This window comes from Scleropages formosus, chromosome 24 (genome assembly GCF_900964775.1).
Source record: "Scleropages formosus chromosome 24, fSclFor1.1, whole genome shotgun sequence".
NCBI lineage: Eukaryota > Metazoa > Chordata > Actinopteri > Osteoglossiformes > Osteoglossidae > Scleropages > Scleropages formosus.
Genome location: NC_041829.1, coordinates 16,886,471 through 16,904,871, shown reverse-complemented (window position 1 = coordinate 16,904,871; position 18,401 = coordinate 16,886,471). Strand labels below are relative to the sequence as shown.

General features: G+C 40.8%; 1 protein-coding gene across 5 annotated transcripts in view; it reads right to left on the bottom strand.

The window, feature by feature from the left end:
* The window catches only part of exoc6 (exocyst complex component 6), a 46,161-nt gene extending 32,798 nt beyond the window's left edge, over positions 1-13,363 (bottom strand). For 3 of the 5 annotated variants that reach the window (XM_018761101.2, XM_018761104.2, XM_018761103.2), the window contains exon 1: positions 12,375-12,502. In XM_018761101.2, coding sequence (XP_018616617.1) covers positions 12,375-12,472 — 98 coding nt within the window. In that variant the 5' untranslated portion in view covers positions 12,473-12,502. Of the gene's footprint in view, positions 1-12,374; positions 12,503-13,166 lie in introns of those variants that run through there. The other 2 variants (XM_018761100.1, XM_018761102.1) reach the window with 1 other exon arrangement.
* Positions 13,364-18,401: the final 5,038 nt, after the last annotated feature.

Genomic DNA, 18,401 nt, shown 5'->3' with positions numbered 1-18,401 from the left:
CTGAGGTAGGGATTCAAAGGCCTTCTAGAGCAATGGCCCGGTTTCAACAGACCCAGACAAGAACGCAGACATGTTGCTGTTTAAACAGAGGACAGACAGAGCCTTGAGCTTAATTCACCTCCTCCAAGGGCGATCGCTTTATGGAATGTAGACAACTGACAATGAAACATCATATCAGATTATTTATGACCATATGGAATATTTTACTGTTCTTAAGCATCCGTTGTCTGTAATTTATCTTTATTTATATAACACATTCAATCAGTATATTATAAAGTGTAAATTACTATACTGGCAAATGGACAACTTAAAAGAATTCTAAAAAGAAAAAATGGTTGAGAACGTAAAATACACCAATTCCCCGGTCAGTCTGGGAAAGTTTAGTCTGCCTCACCATCAAGCAGGCTTTTTTTTTTTTTTTTTCTAACAGCCCTGAGCACAAGGCTTCCCACTTCTGACCAGACCAGAACCTTGTTCAAAGCATACACTTATGCATAAATTTCATGAGTTAAATTATTTAACACACTTAAAAAGAATAAATGTTTCTGCAACTAATAAGACATCTATTTTTTTTAATGAAAAAATTTTTCTTTGAACTAGAAATTTATTTTGTAGCAAGAAACGTTAGTTCTATTAGTTTGTCACATTATGACATCCAATAGTATATTTTATATTTACATTTATTGATTTAGCAAACACTTTTCTCCAAAGTGACATACTTCCTAGAATCAGAAGGACTAGAGAACCGTTCAACTCCATTCCCCTGGCACGGTACCTATAAAACTATGAATTTATTGACAAATTAAACACATTTAGTATTCAAATAAAACCATTCAACAGGAAAATGACTTACAGAAATCCTACACTATGTAGTGACTCCCTCTGCTGGCAAAAGAGGAAAATGCAAACAAGAAAAATTTAATTTTTTTAAAGAAACATTTTTTTTTTTACATTTTATAGGTTCAAGAGCACTGCAACCCTGCCTTAGAGTAACAGGTTATCTATAGTGAGTGAGGGTATAAACTAATTATTTATTTAAGCTGACAGCTTTGCCAAAGACAACCAACCAACAACAACAGTATTTATGTACTGTTTCATTTCAGAGAAAGTACCTTGGTCAAGGGTACTACAACAGGTGTGGGATTTGAATCAGGAAATTTCTTACAGTAACCCAAAGCACTAATGACTACACAACCTATTGCTCCCTTGTGTATATTTATATAATTATATATTCATAGGGGGTGCAGTGGCGCAGTGGGTTGGACCACAGTCCTGCTCTCCGGGGTGCCTTGCGATGGACTGGCGTCCCGTCCTGGGTGTGTCCCCTCCCCCTCCAGCCTTCCGCCCTGTGTTACCGGGTAGGCTCCGGTTCCCCGTGACCCCGTATGGGACAAGCGGTTCTGAAAATGTGTGTATGTGTGTGTATATATTCATAGGTTCTTTCCCCATATGACAGAACACTGCAATAATTTCAATACCAAAGAAATCTGAAACCTGACTGTTACGTTTTAAAATCTCTGTTACTGAGTTCCAATCAGTTTCAGCATTACCACCTCAAATCCAGGCATTCAAAAGACAGCATAGAACTAAGCCGTTAAAAGAACATCACCTACATAAAACAGTACAATACACATATATATGCAAATATTCCAAATAAATTATTTTCACTAAAAAAATGCACATGCATCCATAGTGAAACCCTAACAAGCGCATTCGAGTTACAAGAATTTTTCTTTATGGGGAGTTGCATTTAATACTCTGACTTTGGCTTATAGAGCACTTTACTTTTGCAAGTTTCGAATTTGGAATTTCAGCATCTCCCAATAGCTGAAAGAGCAAGACATTTACATTTATTCCACTCAAGTCCCTACAGTCTTCAGCAATGTAATGTCTACACACACATGCATACACACAGTGAGTTATTCAGAGTCATCAGTTCACCTGAAACACATCTTTAGACTGTGGGAGGAAAGCAGGGTACCTGGAGGAAACCACTGTAAACAGGGGAAGAAGATGCAAACTCCAGAGAGTGAGCAGGGACCAAACACATCGAACTGCAATGACCAGGTGCGGTCAGACAGCAGCTCTACTTGATGCACCTCCATGCCACCCAGACCAGAAACCAGCACCACCATGTGGTCTTCTAACCCATTTTAGTTTGGTTCCTGCTTTATGAACAAATTCTCAGCCTCAACTTACCCTTGCTTGCTAGTTATAACAATTATTATAATTTCAGTATTCAGTATATGGAGGCCATTTGGATTATTCAAACGATGTCAGTTCATTTAGGGAGTGTGGGTTCCTTTGGGCTGTTTTCATTGATTTATTTTCTCTTAACGGATCTGTTTTTGCATTAAAGGTTAAATTACTAGATAAATACTGAGTACTGCACATGTGTATGTTTTCTTTGTGCTTGTTAAATGTACGATACGTAAGAATTACAAAAGAGCTAAATGAGCACAAGTAGATAGCAATAGAATGTTAGCGTAATTAATGAAGGAAAACTGCTTTGCTATGTTTATATAACTAATGTTAAAGTAATTGTGTCCATTTAATGGTATCTTGTGATATTTTAGCATTAATGGGTGTTAATTTCTAAAGTAATGATAATTATATCTTTGTCTTATGAGAATTCACATTACAAAGGGTTTTTCACATTCTTCATAAAGTGGAGAAAGAATGTTGTTTAAAAACATTTTTTGAGAACAATTCAGCTTAGCGCCACAAACAAAAATGCACCATGTACAAACTGCTAACTTAAGGTTTTATTAAAATTGGGCAGTATTTTACAAGGTGAAAGTACTATCAGAAACAATTAGTGCAGGAGACACCCGCCTTCATTTGTGCTCCAATGGCGCTACCTAGTGGTAAAGAAAAGAAGAAAAACAGAACAAAGGAGTCAACAGTACACAAACAAAATATTATCCTATCCTAAATTCTGGGAAGGAAAGACTTACCAATAGTTCTGTAACTGCAGCTGGTGACTACATACTGTTTTAAAAATGCAGCTACTACAGGCTAAAATTCCTACATGCAACAATCCAATTACAGAATACAAGGGCAACAACATGACACAATAACAGGCAGTTCTGCAAGAATGGCCTTCCGCAAAGGCAGCACCAAAAGTTCACCAACCGTTGCACTTGCAACACTTAAGATGACTTTCAGCAGCAAGCAACAGGGCACAGCAAGCAGTTAGCCTTCAATCCCACATACTGGTTATTCTAATTTGCTCTAATAAAAATTACCCAGCTGTATAAATGGGTAAATCACCCTAGGTAGCTTAACATTGTAAGTTGCTTTGGTAAAAACCATCAGCTAAATGAATAAATAAAAGTATAAGGAAAAGACCAATCCATCTCAACAGGCCCACAAATGGCCTGGTTATCAAGACTAAATAACTGTGAAAGTGGTTGTACATATTTTTACCTCAACAGTAAAGGGAGCAAAGCGAGGTGAAGTGGTAACAAACTTCACCACCACCATGTAAGTGAGGAACTGAACTGAGACATGTTTCACAGCATTTGGACAGAGTTACTAAGAGACTACATTTCTAACCTCAAGTTCTGTAAATCCTAACTTCAAAGTGGTATACAAGACACTAACCTTATACATTGAATTTAGCTGACACTTTTCTCCAAAGCAACTTACAATGTTGAGATACAATTATTTACCTATTTATACAGTTGGATAATTTTACTGGAGCAATTTAGGGTAAGTACCTTGATCAAGGGTACTACAGCTGGAGGTAGGATTCCAATCTGCAACCTTTGGGTCCAAAGGCAGCAGCTCTAACCACTGCACTACCAGCAGCTTATTTTTATAACATAAAATATTTTGAAAGGCCACTGCTTGACATTAAGACTAAGATACCCTTGGCTTGGTCTGAGAAACTCCGGCATTGCATCTGACAACTTGCAGAAGGTCCAACTATATACAAGTGTCATATCACAGTCTCATGTTAGTAACCAAAAGCTGGCCACTGGACCCTTATCTGATAACAACCCAGTGAGCCGTTGAACTTCTCAAAATCCACAGAAAACCAGATGAACCCCGACGGCTCGTTCGTAACAGACATCATCTTTGGAGGCATACATGTACAAACAGGCAGAAGGTTGTAAGTTCAAATCACTCTGGTGTCATTAAGTCTTGGAAACAGGACAAAGGAGGAATCCAAACTATTAGCCATTATGGAGAACATCTCTCACCCTGTGCACACCACATTAGCTAATGATAAGAGCACCTTCAGCAATAAACTGATTCAGCTGTGCTGTTCCAAGAAGCAGCACCTGAAATCATTCCTGTCAGTAGCCATTAGGCTCTATGAGTCCTCACGCTGTCGGAGTGGTACTGAGCTGTCTGTACTACTGCTTACTTTTTTTTTTTTACACTTATTTGCATAGATTGTCCATTATTGCACTTTTTATCTATTCCTGTGGTATTCCACTGTATAACCCTGTCACTATTTATATTGATGCTACTGTAGCCTTACGCAATTTCCTTTAATAACTTCATTCTAACATCCAGTGAACACTGCAGTGTTAGGCCCAATGTGTCTGAATTAAAAGAGGTACTGCATCACTATCATTATGCTGCTGCCTTCTTGAAATAAATTAGAAAAAATTAATACGTAAAGTTTATGTTACGGGCCACAGAATGATGCATTACACAGCACTAGCGTCTCACAGCTCTTGGGCTCTGGGTTCAGCCATGGCTCTGAATTTGACTAAGTCCATGTTTGCATATTCTATTCTCCTTAGGTTTGCAGTTCTTCAGTTTTCTCTGTGTGATCCAGCTTCCCACCACAGTCCAGACATGTATTTTAGATGAACTGGTGATTGTAAAGTATGTGTATGAGTGAGTATGTGCCTTTAGAGTGTTTAGCTGTGCATGAATCAGTGTATAACTGTCCAGTGTATGCCCTACCTCACACCATAAACTTCCTATATGGGCTCCAGACAATCAAAATCCTGCCTTGCACAGTTACTTATAATGGGAAAAAATGCAATGATTACAGTTCTACAGTAGTGACATTTCTGACAGATCCACACCACCTTAAAAGTAAGGCTGGATTACTGGGAACAATGTCTTTGCCATGCCAATAACTGGGTTTCAGAATCCTAAGATACTTGGTAAATTAAAGCAGGTCTCAATGACAAAAATATAAATGTACTGAAAAGCAATTACAATATTAACTAAAACACTAAACACCCGGGTGTTCGCAAAGGAGAAACAAAACTGTGACTATGAAACTATTTTTGATTTATCATAGCTGAAGGTTTGTTAAAAGCAGGAATATTATGTTAAGCATCCATTGCTAGAACTGAATTAAGTTTTCCGAGGCCGGAAGCATTTTGCCTCTGGTTTCGCAGATTATCTGACTTGATAAACCACATAATACCTCTATTGTGAAACGAAAGGAACATATGGGGTGCTATCTTCAGACCTCACCAACAGACTGTATCATATCTATAACTCTGTGGTGAACATTCCCATGGCAATTAAATATCAAAGTCGTTACAAAAAAATACAACCAATAACTGCAAAGAGGGTTTAAAAAAGTGAACCTAGAAACTGAAAGTCACAGCAGATGTATCAGAACTGTTAAAAAAAAAAAAAAAAATACATTCAATGTTTATTCGAGGATGTTACCATAATAATGTAGTTAGTTTCTTGGTATCACATTCTCTTTACTGCGGGTAAAGAAAACACTAGAAACACCATAGAAATAAGACATAAATCTGAACTAATTACTGTACATCACAATCGCAGTAACTGGGGCACATATAGACAAATATCCATCACCATTGTGTCAGATATAAAAGATGTGTAACAAACAGCAATTTAATAAGAGATTATAAAGCCAATATAAGACCAGACCAGCCAGCCCTTAAACAGTGAACGGGATAGCTGCTTAAGAAAAAGAGGGGAAAAAATTGTAATGGAGCTACATCCACAGTTGTGATGTGGTTTTCAGATATAAAAAAAAAAAAAATCAGGACCTCTATGAGGCTGGCATTTACGGTACGGCTGCCATATGAAAACTACTTGCACCAATAGGCACCAAAAATGGGAAACTGTAATGTGATCTAACAAGTCATCTTCTATTCTTTCCTACATGTGTAGAAGTGTATGTTTGGACAAAGCCATGTTTTGGCACTGGACTACACTGCTGCCTAAGAGCCAAGGAATACTAATCTATTTTTGGCAACCAGGGGTTACCTATGATACAAATAGTTCCCTCGTTTATTTGCATACTCCCAACACTTTTTTATTCTTTCTTCTCCAAAGCAATTTATAATATTAAGCCACTTACAATGACTTTCATATTTATGCAGCTGAGTAATTTTTACTGTTAATTCAGAGTTAAGGCAAAACCTTGATCACCACTATAGTGGAAGCAGGGATTTCAACCCGTATCCTTTAAGCGCAAAGCAGTGGCTCTAACCTACTATGCTACCTGCTGCCCCCAAGTATGCACTAATAATCATATTTAAAAGTGATTTCAGGAATACTAATATGAAGATAAATTCTTTCCATGGCTTCCCCAGACACCAAAACAAGATATCAGTGAAACTTTATGGGAAGTTTTGGAGGAGAGAGAGTAGAGAAGATTTTCACTTCCTTCATTCCTCAAAGAACGGAAGGCTTTGTTAGTACACTATCCCAGTACACAAAAGCTTCTCTGACAAAACTGCAGAAACAATACTATACACTGTTCTGTAGATACTCATATTGCTGTTAGACAAGGTAAGAGCTCATATGAGATTATAAACATCTCCAAGTAACCAAACATAATGCTGGGAGTGTTTCTTATGTACAAACTGTTTTAATAAAATATACTACTGTCATTTGTTTAGTTGTTCATTTATTTGTTTAGCTGACGATTTTGTCCAAAGCATCTTACAATATTAGATTTACATACTAAGCAACCTCTAATTCTTATACATGGGTAAATTTACTGAAAATATTTAGAGTATTCATGGTAAACAACTGACTCAGGAGCACTACAGAGGGAGATGGAATTGGATCCCCAGTCCATTTATTGCAAAGCAAAACTTTCTGATCTGATGTTACATATTTCACATTATTAACCTGTTATCAACTAGTTGGCTATGTTTAAAAATTATCATGATAAATGATTAGTTAGCCAACAAAATAAACTTAAAATTCTAATCATTTATACAGTAGGATATTTTAAAGAAGGAAATAAGGTTGCTGAAGCATACAGCTGGGAATTGGAGGCAGGTACTTTCTGGTTAGTAAAAAAGGCTTTCGGAAAACTAGCAGCACACCGTGAACTCAGGATTCACAACTAATTAGGCACCAGTTTATTCTGCACACAAAAATTTCAGGGAAATCCAATACTGGCCATTGGATTAACCAGTGAATACAGGTAAATCTGAACAATGACTGAACCCACTCTGCATTGCTCAACATGTATACAGACAGTGAAAATCCCATGAACACTCTCCAAAACTTTCACACTCCCCTCTGCAAGGCACCCAAAATAGACCTATATAATATCAGATAAGAAACAAAGGAGCAGGAAGAAGCATAAGGTGTGGCTTGTACATTAACACACCAAGATCACTGGAATTAAGGGAATTAATTTGTATGTATTTGACACAAAAAAGTGCTTAAGTCTATTATACAAGGCTGAGATCTGCAACTTGTGATCTATTTATAAATATTTTCTCTAATTACCTTGTCTGAAAAACAAAGACAGGGCCCATGCCAGATGATAAAACGCAAAGCGGTCCCCTGGGCACCAGATGTTTTCCTCCCTTCACAATGCAGGACAGCAATTTCAGTGGAGTCCTCGCCTCAAAGTTACTTGGAAAAACAGCCCATCTTTCAAACGCCCTCTGCTTGTTAAGTTATAGCTGTACAATGGCAATTGAGCGAAGTCCAGAGTGCAGGTGCTTCCTGTACGTGCAGCGGCACCCTCATCGGTTTTTTGCTGCCCACGCCACTTACACAGTGACCCGATGCACAGCTGCATCGGCCATTCTGGCAAACAACCCTGCCCTCCACTAGTCTTCACACAGAGTAACAAGCAAGTACAGGGAGTTGGTTGCCTGCCAGATGCAATGTCTCCAGACACTGAACACTGCTAATGTTGAAGCTCCAGCAGTCCTACAGAGGGAACAGGTTTTCATTCGCTATAGTCTTTCAGAGCAATGGAAAATTGATGTTATCCTCAAAAGGAAGGCATACAGAACTCAAGTGGTACTCTACTGTCAGAAGAATGACAAATGGATAACCTCCACAGTAAGTTGTGCAAGTTTTAATATGCTGAATGTGTACTGAAACAAAAAAAGTCTCTTACATCATGTCTCAATATAAAAACTATGATCCACGGTAGGAGGCAGTGCAGACAAAACTAATAGCGACGATCATTGTTATGGAAAAGCAGGCAACTGGTAGTGAAAATGTTTTTTAAAAGCAACTTTTGTAATGATCACCAAATGCAGCTCTCACAATCAGTAAGGAAAATCTTTTCATTTGACGGGTAAACCAAATGTTTCCACTGCAGCCCTGATGTCTGACAGCAGTAGTTATTTACTGAAACTAGTTCTCTATATCTTATCAGTAGCTACTGATCATGAGGAACTGTGCAGTTAAAAAAAAAAAAAAAAAAAAAAAAAAAAAAAAAAAAAAAAAAGAACTATCATACTGCAAGTTTGCCAGACTTGCTCTCTCCATTGGCTTCCTGTTCGTATCAAGACTCTGGTTAGGGTCTACAAGATAGTGAAAGTATCCACCCCTTCCACAAGACCTCATCACTACCTACAAGCCAGCAAGACCACTGCACTCCTTCATATTTGACCATTTGGTGATCACACTCAAAAGGGATAAAATGAAGAGAGAACTCTATCTCTCTGAACAGCTGAGTCCCTCCTGAATTTAAGGGGGTCTCAAAATCCTTTTAAACCAATTTTTGCTATCAGACAAATTGTGGGTTAACAATCACGTGTTTTCATAAAGCTCTTTTTCTGTGTGAAATACGCTTTTGTTCACCCAGAGCTGTATGTCATTTTGAAAAAAGTATCTGCTAAATGTATAAGCATAAATACTTGCCCTGATAATTGGAAAGGATTCATAAAATTTCCATTTTAAAATCTGACTTATTTGACTTCCAGCCATTCTGTGACAGAACTAGTTTTTTTACTCTCCTGATCATCAGCGTATGCTACCCAACACTCCACCACTTTGTTTTCCTGCATGCCTAAATCCTGTAAATTGTTCTCAATAATAGTATCCTGTTTCCATGTGGAGGAAAGGGCTGGGAGCAATGTTTCAGTTAACATTGCTTCCTATAAGCAGGGTCAACACACCCTTGTAATGACACCGTCGCCAAGAGTGTGCACAAGGCCGAGCGACACGCATTACACACCACTCTTAATGGATATCCTCTGCACACAGGGCCCGGGCAGTAATCAGCAGCCCCACACTTGCAATAAGTTTCCTCCTTCCTGTTTTCTGCCTCCGCACCAAGGAGGATGTGCCTTCCTGCCAACCCACTGGGGTCACTGAGGGGGAGATAAAGGGAAACTACCCTGAGAGTAGAAAACAATAAGTCCCCTTCCCACATCTCCTCACTCAACCTGAACAAGTGGAGGGACAAAATGACCTAATGAAAAAAATTAGAGGAAAAAACAGGTCTTGAAGATGTCTTTCATGCATTGAACAGAACAGAGTACAACCATTCTGATGTATACAAAATCTAGTTCACTTATCTTTCGGAGAAATACTGAATAAATCAGGAGTAGTGACCACAAGGATCAACTATTTGTTACCATTCTCAGGATCTGTGGCTTAACACTACACAAAAGCAAGAGTTACTAATTATATTGTCTCAATATTATATTAGAATTTCAAAAATAGAAACTTTGTATTTTACATTTGTCTTTTGGTGCTCTTGTCTTTTGGTGCTCTTCTTGAAAAACTATAATTCCAGTACTATTTCAAAGGTAATAAATCTAAAATTACAGTGTGCATCTACCAACTAACTGTTCTTCCTGTAGGCTTTCCTTTTTGGATTCCTGCAAACTGTGAGTCTGGCCAGAGATTATGATGATAAACACAGATACAATATAATTAGTCTAGGAACATCACTACTAAGTGGAATTATGCTGACAGAACTGTTGGCTAAAGAACCATGCTTTGTGAAAATGAAGAGTGTATTGTGCAGATGTTTTTTTTTTTTCCTTTACCTTGGCAACATATTTCAAATATTCCTTGACAAGGAGGACAAAACATTTTCCTCTGTAAAGGGTGGTGACATGTCCATTGGACATTTTTGTGCTGCAGTGACAGACTGTGGAATCATGGTGAGACGGCAGATGCTCCTTGGAGGAAGCCTTGCCAACATAACATTTGGGCTGGACCTGACAGCACTCTTTCCCAGCAAGGGTTTATGTTCATTACCCATAGTCCTCCGAAGCACAGTTTTAGGGATATATCAGTTTTCAAAAGTAGTATTCTGTGGAAACGTACACTGAAGTTCTTGTTTACTCTGAGCTGCACACTGTTTTGGAAGAAACCATCTGATAAATAAGAACTGTACATTTTAATGTAATGAAGCTTTCAGTGACAATATTAAGACTCAACTCCACTTAGCAATGAGGGAAATATATTCTGCATATTGAATTATTCCCCTACTACAAGGAATCATCTGATTTGAAATTACACAATAAAAAAGCATTATCTCGCTATACATCATGAATTCATTTTCAAAAGTGCTGATCCTGGTTTGCATTATGATAACTGGCAGTGCAATTTTTTTCTTATTACTTCACTGTATTATATCTTACGCCACCTATCGTACTAATAAACCTGAGTTCAGGTTATATTCTTTAAGAGCATAAAGCTAAACCCTGTCAAGGAGCTGAACCTACAACCTCAGCTATAGAGGAATAGTGTTCTAATCACATTACCATACACTGCACTTGTAGGGCATACATTAGTAAGGGAAATATTATCTACAATAGACAAAAAGGCATCAATACATATTGAGGATGTCAATATACTAATGTTCCTGCTTAGTCAGCCTAAGCGCATCTATGTAGCAGTCTATAGCAGGGGTTCTTTAAAGATAAACCACCGTTGGTTAATGGGGCTTTCCTGACACATAATCTAAGCTGGCCATTTTTTATTCTGCAATTTTATGGCTTAACACAGAAGATCTATCTTTAGTGTTGCGTGAGCTACATTTTCAATGTGGCCAGGGTCAGAACCATGCACTGTACATCAGTCAGACGAGTGAAGAAGCCTGATTATAACCACTTCGTCTTGAGTTCGTCTGTAAATCAACAATGACTCAGAAGCTCTGACCCAATTCAGAGCCAGCAACTAAGATGTACCCTCAGCTTGTTGTTAACCAAATAATGTCCTCTGATTTCCATGTTGTATTTTGTGTGGAAGATGGGTGCTGTATTCCCCTTGCACATCCAATGTCATCGACTGTCCTGGTGATTCACTACAGGTCAAGAGGTGAGGTCACAGTGCAACCTGAACTGCTGCAGTAGTACCCTTACGGAAAGAACACCCTGTGACAGAATACACACGTCAACATCATTATGTCAGACAAATGTGATGGAAAAGCATGACGGACAGGGAGCTGAAAAAGGTTAGGGAGGAAGGGTAGTCAGGGTTACATTAGCTCTAGGTTTGGGTGATACTGGGTTAGGATTAGCTCTTGGATACAGATGTGCTGAGGTATTTTTTGCAGGTTAGCTGATGGATACAGATGTGCTGAGGTATTTTTTGCAGGTTAGCCGATGGATACAGATGTGCTGAGGTACTTTGTGCTGTTAGCCATTGGATACAGATGTGCTGAGGTATTTTTTGCAGGTTAGCCGCTGGATACAGATGTGTTGAGGTACTTTTTGCGCTGTTGCATACAGATGTGCTAGTATTTTGTACTACTAGCCTAGGTTAGCTCAGCTGGAGGATGGATGGCTGCAGGTTTCCATGATGATGTTGTGTCAGCTATTCATTCTTAACCGTTACTGTATCCTTCTCTATATTCAGCCCGGCGGCGATTTTCACCTCACCTCAGGCGTCGTCAGAAGCCATTCCACGAATGGGTAATTATATTATATAATACACGCTTCTATTACGTGTGAAATGCTGACGAGCCGAAAAACATGTCCTCGGCCGGGGCGGCGGTTCGGAGCGCCTGCGTTTTGTCGAGAGGAGAGTCCTCCCTCAATGGCCGCAGCCTCCCCGGCGGCCGTGGTTCGGGAAGCTAATGGAACACAAAGCCAAGGCCCGCCCGCCCGCCTCGCACCTCACACGCGGACACGGCGGGAGAAACGTCAAAAACAACTGACCGAATAAAACCGAGTAAAATCGGGTCACCCTACCGGAGCGTGGGACCGACGCAGGCCGTGTCCGTGCTCTCGATTTCCTGCAAGATGCGTTCGTGCTCAGTGACACTCTCCAAGGTTTCGCTCTCCGCCATGTTGGAGGAGTGACTGCGCGAGGGAGGGAGGGAGGGAGGGAGGGGTGGAGGAGAGAGGATGCCGTTCTCGCTTTGGCCGTCAGGGGGAGAGCGCGCGGCGCCCCGCGCTGCGGCCAACCGCCGCGCGCTAGAGTGCAGGTGTTCGCCCGACGGTTTTAAACGCGGCGCGTGATCAAACTTCTCCCCCCCCGGCGTGGGCTCGGCGCGTGGGCCATAGCGAGGCGGGTGACGTCACCTCACGCAACATATTTCAAAAACCAGGTTGCAGCCTCTTAATGTACTTCATTTACATGTATTTGCCCAGTTTAGTTCAAGCCGTAGAATGTAGCAAAGTGTCTTTTCCTGAATTGCACGGCAAGCGACGTATCTTCAAAAGTAAAACAAATAATAGGATAAATCTGAACGAGCTCTTAATATTATTTATTATTCTTGTCCTAATGTAACTGGTACTTTGGTCCATGGTACCCTGCAGTGTTGGATAAGAAGCTCTCGCCTTCTGTACAGCAAGAAAGATCTGGATATTTTTGTTAATGAAATACCACAGCTCATCCCCAGCAACCAGTAATATCATTCATAGCACTAATTATGAAGCCTGTTAATTATTTGTAAATTATCTGCTGTTGTCCAGACACAGTTGCAGTATAGGCAGACTTTATTTAAGGCTGCATTTCTGCGTGCGTGTTATTGGCTTTACCTTAATGTCGTTCCTAAAGGCAAATCCACGGATTCGAGTTCGGCAAAAGCGTTTCCCCAGCCTTTCTCCTCTCTGCTGTCCTCCTTGGGGAGGCCGAGCGCTCGAACCTGAGCTCCATCGCCCGTCATTCCAGCTCCGTCAAGCCTCAGCCTGTGGCGTTTCAGAGAGACCCCCGAGCGCCGCTGGATCCCGGACGCCGCGCTTACTGGGATCAGCAGAAAAAGAGCGAGTGCAGCAGGAAAACAACCTTGTGATCTGCAGAACTTTGAGTCCAAGAAGGTGGACTTTATTGCCCTTTTTGTTAAATATTCATGCGCTCGGCCTACGCTCTTTCCACGTTTTTAAAGAAGTCACTCAAAGCACGAAGGAAATTTTTTCGCCTGGCGCTGAAATACGACAAACACACTTATTTATCCAAGTTCACGTTACTTTAAAGACTAGCGCAAGTAGCTCGTGTTAACTTCCATTTGCATTTTAAAATTTTGCTGCACATAGCATCCCGTGCTCGTGTGTTGCGCCCCGTTTGTTTATTTTAGTTTGTACAAAAGAAAAAAAAACGGTTCGGACAAAAAAATGACACTTAACTTCGTCTCATCGGGCACATAATCGTTATCATAATGTGTTCCCTCTTTTACCATCTTACTTTCACAAATATGTATAATGGCTAAAAAATCATTTAAAAGAAACATTTTTTTTAAACAAATCCTAATTTGATTTCAAACAAAATCTCTAACAATAGGTTTCCTTATTGCTTTGGCAAAAACAAGAAGCCGCTTGTGATTGCACACATCAGTAACGGAAACGTGTCTGAAGTGCAGGAACTGCAGGCGGGAGGATGGCATTGTAAACCCAAAGTATTTTCCTGACACTTCTCCCAGAGGTCATTTATCAGGCGGATACAGTGTCAGCCCTAATGTTACATCAGAACAAAAATACCCCGATAATGAAACACGGCCGGAATCTTGGCCATTCCACCTTCAAGATCCCACCGGGCCGCACGGAGACCCCCTTTTTATTGTGCCACTCATCCTTCCTTGCCTTTATGTTTGAGGGCCAGTCATACATGGCCTGTAGATGTACTGGAAACAATGACACATCCATTCATCCTGGACATTTTCATAGCAAAACTGCAGTTGTTTAAAAATATTAATATTTCCTATTTAGCTGATATACATTAATGAATTTGGGGCTCTAAACTGGACCCTCTAGGGGACTTCGAAAAGACAACACAATACTTTTATTTGCCGGCCGCTAATGGGTTTCCCGGACCTTCCTCATCAGGTCAAACAAAGACAAGGTACAAATGACCCTCCCTCCCCAATTTATCTTGGTTACCGCTATTAATTCCAGATTCGGAGATTGTCGAGACCTTGTGCTGTGGCCAGAACCCAAACACCGGTCAGATTTGATCATTTAGTTTAGATAAAGGCTCTATTTTCCTTTGTTTGCTGTGACTTCACTTCGGAGTTTATTGTGCTCCCTGTCAATCCAAAAGATTAGATTAGCTCAGGATTCTCCAAAAAATTCGAGAGAATCGATTTGCTTAAATGTTTTCTGCATGGGAAATGCATTCTCGGGATCACGCTCCAGGGCACGGAACTCGCTTCTGAGCGTGACTAATTTTCACAGTGACTGTTGAGTGCGTTTTTGTCCAAGTGCGAAAATGTCATTTTGTAGTTAAGGACGTGGCGTCTCTCCAGCAGAGGGCATAAGAAAGAAAAGCAGGAAATGACAATGAAAACTTCAATAACTGTGAATATGATAGTAATCACATAAGAATATGCTTTTTTCATACCCACCCAGGCTTTATCTGACTCAGAAATATGCAAAGCAGTTCTGTGAAATCACCTGATAAAGGATATTTGGTGTAAATTTTGTGGTCTGCCACCACATTGGGTGTGTGGCAGTGCATTGCCTATTCTGAAGCCTTTCAACGACAGAATATTATTTCAAGTGCCGCTGATATTCATGCAGTCTGCTGATGATCGCCTTACGTTTAAGTTCTCCTGAGCATGATGGCGCATGATGCACGTGTGTGGGAATTATATCACAAAACAAAAAGAGATGCGAAGTGTTCCTGGGTGGGCTCTAACAACACGCCTTTCACCTTGACCCCATATTTGAGAGAAAGAGGGAAGAGTATTGCCATTTCCTGTTTTCAAAGCCTCTTCTACACTTAAACGAAGTCTCCAGACAAGCCAAGCCTCAGAAAGCTATTTTTTCTGCAATGCCATTGTCATCTGTGTCAAAGAAGAGCATAATTCAAAGGGTCCTTGAAAGACATTACAGTCCCTGTACTCCGATGGGTCTCAGAGTGGTTAGAGCCCTCCAGAAGTGCACACAGAGACCGGACCGTGATAAAGAGGGCCTCTCGGGCGGAATGGAGAGGCCCTTCAGGACCAGTCGCCTATCGGAATGGGATGTCCATCATCTCATTGCCATGTTAAACACCAGGTACAAATATTTATCCCGGAAAAGCAGTCCCGCAATCTAGGCAAATGTATGAGACCCTTCCTGGCAACTTTTTCCTGCCATGAACAGTGGAGAGATTGTCTGGTCTACCGTTCTACGCAGGAGCTGTTTTTAACCGATGTAAGCACATTTCTTGCACTACGATGTCGAATTTTCCAAAACTTTTATAAGAATTTGCACTCAGTAACACAAATTTTTGTTACCACTGTTGAAGTGACCACACGGATTAAGCAGAGGGGTTCAGAGTGAACTATGAGTGCGTGCCAAGTGGCCCTTAATGTACCACTCAGCCTACATTAACTGGAGAATGGGTACGTGGCAGAAAAGGAATTTTAAGAGCTTATGAATTTCTGTCTCAGGCTACACCCTTTGAATCGTTTGTATATGCTCAAGTACGGGTGCATGGCGGCAGAATGCAGAAGAACACGGAAGGTGAAAATCTAATTTTGCTTATCATCCGTCGGCGTTGCCAACTTATTCTGCTTCTTCCTCGGTACTCAACGTTGTGCGAGTTCAACGTTGCCAAGTGTTGTGTTGTGAAATGCTTCTGTATTACTGCGTTCCTTCAGAAACGAGAAGTGAAACCCCGCTTTCTGAAATCGTGTGTGCTGTTTAGAGCCAGTGCTTCTAACAGTTCGGCCGAGAGATCTGTCACCTCCTGATAGAACTTGTTTTGATACACGAGAACATATGCAATAAGATGATAGCAAATCCTGTGGGCCCACTCTTTTGATGAGCATGCGGCACAAAGGCTCGCTCTTAATGCAATCTGATCACATGACGGAGTCCTAAACAAACTACGACTGTGAGGAAGTGATAAACAGAGCTTCCTGTAGCAAGCTGCCCAAGATAACACTTTCCATGGACAGCAAAATAAGTCAAAGTTCTTAGAGAAACGGCAGGGTACTGTAACAATGGTGTCTGTGGTGTATTGTGTGGCCACTGTTCCCAAACTGGGGTTATGCGAAAGGTTAAAACAGTTCATGGCAGTTACAAGTTTTCAGTTGCTTTGAATAACATGATATTTGTAGATAATGTCAGAACTTTCAGTGAAAACAGGATTACCTTAAGTGAGCCAGTACTGTGCCCTGCAAGACTGCGACACGCAATTACTTGTATAAACAGCGAAGATATTGCAAATATTTATGATTCGGAATAAAATTTACGCCAGCTGTATTACAGGACTTTTTTTCTTTGTATCAGAATATACAGCGTATAAGCCATGTGTCATATGATGAATAAGTAGCACGCATGCAAAAAATATCAACATACACACACTGTCTGAAACTGCTTGTCCCATGTGGGGTCGCGGGGAGCCGGAGCCAAACCCGGCAACATAGGCGAAAGGCCGGAGGGGGAGGGGACGCACCCAGGACGGGACGCCAGTCTCTCACAAGGCACCCTAAGCGGGACTCGAACCCCAGACCCACTGGAGAGCAGGACCCGGTCAAACCCGCTGCACCACCGCACCCCTCTAATATCAACATCTATTTCAATATATCTCTCTTCAACAAAGTTACTGTCAGTGGTGAAATCTGGAACTACCCATAAAGAGCCATATACAGCGAAAATCAGCTCAGTCGTCCAGGACTCTTTTCAGTTAAGATCTTTTCATATTGCACTTTCGTAACAAGACATTCTGTACTGTGAGCCCTCTTACTCGGTGTCTGTTTATGTATATCTGCACTGAAACTGTGCAAAAGCCTGACACCGAACCCATTAGATGTTACGGGAAGCTTATTTACCTGGAGGAAACAGGTGGCTCCCTGAACATTTTCGTGTACCATACTGGTAGTCTGTGCTACCATAGTATCGAATGCCATTTGATCACAAGTTTCACAAGGTGAAGGTCAGACCTCAGAAATGAGCTCGGATACAGTGGCAGTGAAGGAAAATATGACTTTGAAGTGAGTAATTTCGATCTACTGGAGTCACTACGATGATTACCTCTAGGCTGCCAGTTGAGAGCCGTATTTCTTATGAGTAACGAGAAGAAAAGTTATTTTTCCATTTCCTTTTGGCAAACTTGCATCCGACCAGTGACAGGATTCTTTTGTCGAATTTTCTTTTTTTTGGCATTGAGTAATAGTTTGGGATGTCTTTCAGTCAAGTTGTATTTAAGCAATAAAGGACACTGCTGTAACTACACTGTTGCCGGATTAGGCTCTGGCTTGCCGTGACCCTGCTTGGGACAGGCGGTTTCAGACAGTATGTGTGTGTGTGTGTGTGTGTGTGTGTGTGTGTGTGTGTGTGTGTGTGTGTGTGTGTGTGTGTGTGTGCGCATATCTATGCTGGTCTTCTGCAACCACAGTAGAATGGCCAGGAGGCCAGGAGGCATGGGTTGCCACTGGCACTTGGACCTCCCAAAGTTCATTTTTCTCCCCTTCACCATGGCTCTGAGTCTTTTGTTTTCCTTTCCTCAGCTGCCAGCTTTCAGTTTTCTACCCAGAGAGCATGCTTTTTTAATTTTTCCACCGAGAGAGCAAAAGGAGGTTTCTGATGAGAAACAAATGTAATGAAAAATTTCATTACCATCACTAGTGCAAGAAATAATGAATGTATTTGTATAAAAGATATGGGTCGTTGAGTATTCATGTGATGCAGCCTTTTCTAGACAGGTGGAAGTCTGCAAGCAATGGCTATATTTCTAGTCTATTTTTTATTTTTACTTTTTAAACAATTACCCCATTTCCTCTAAGGAATTGCAGCAATTCAGAATACGTCTCACAGATGCCCATCCAAGGCTATGTTTTGGATGCGATG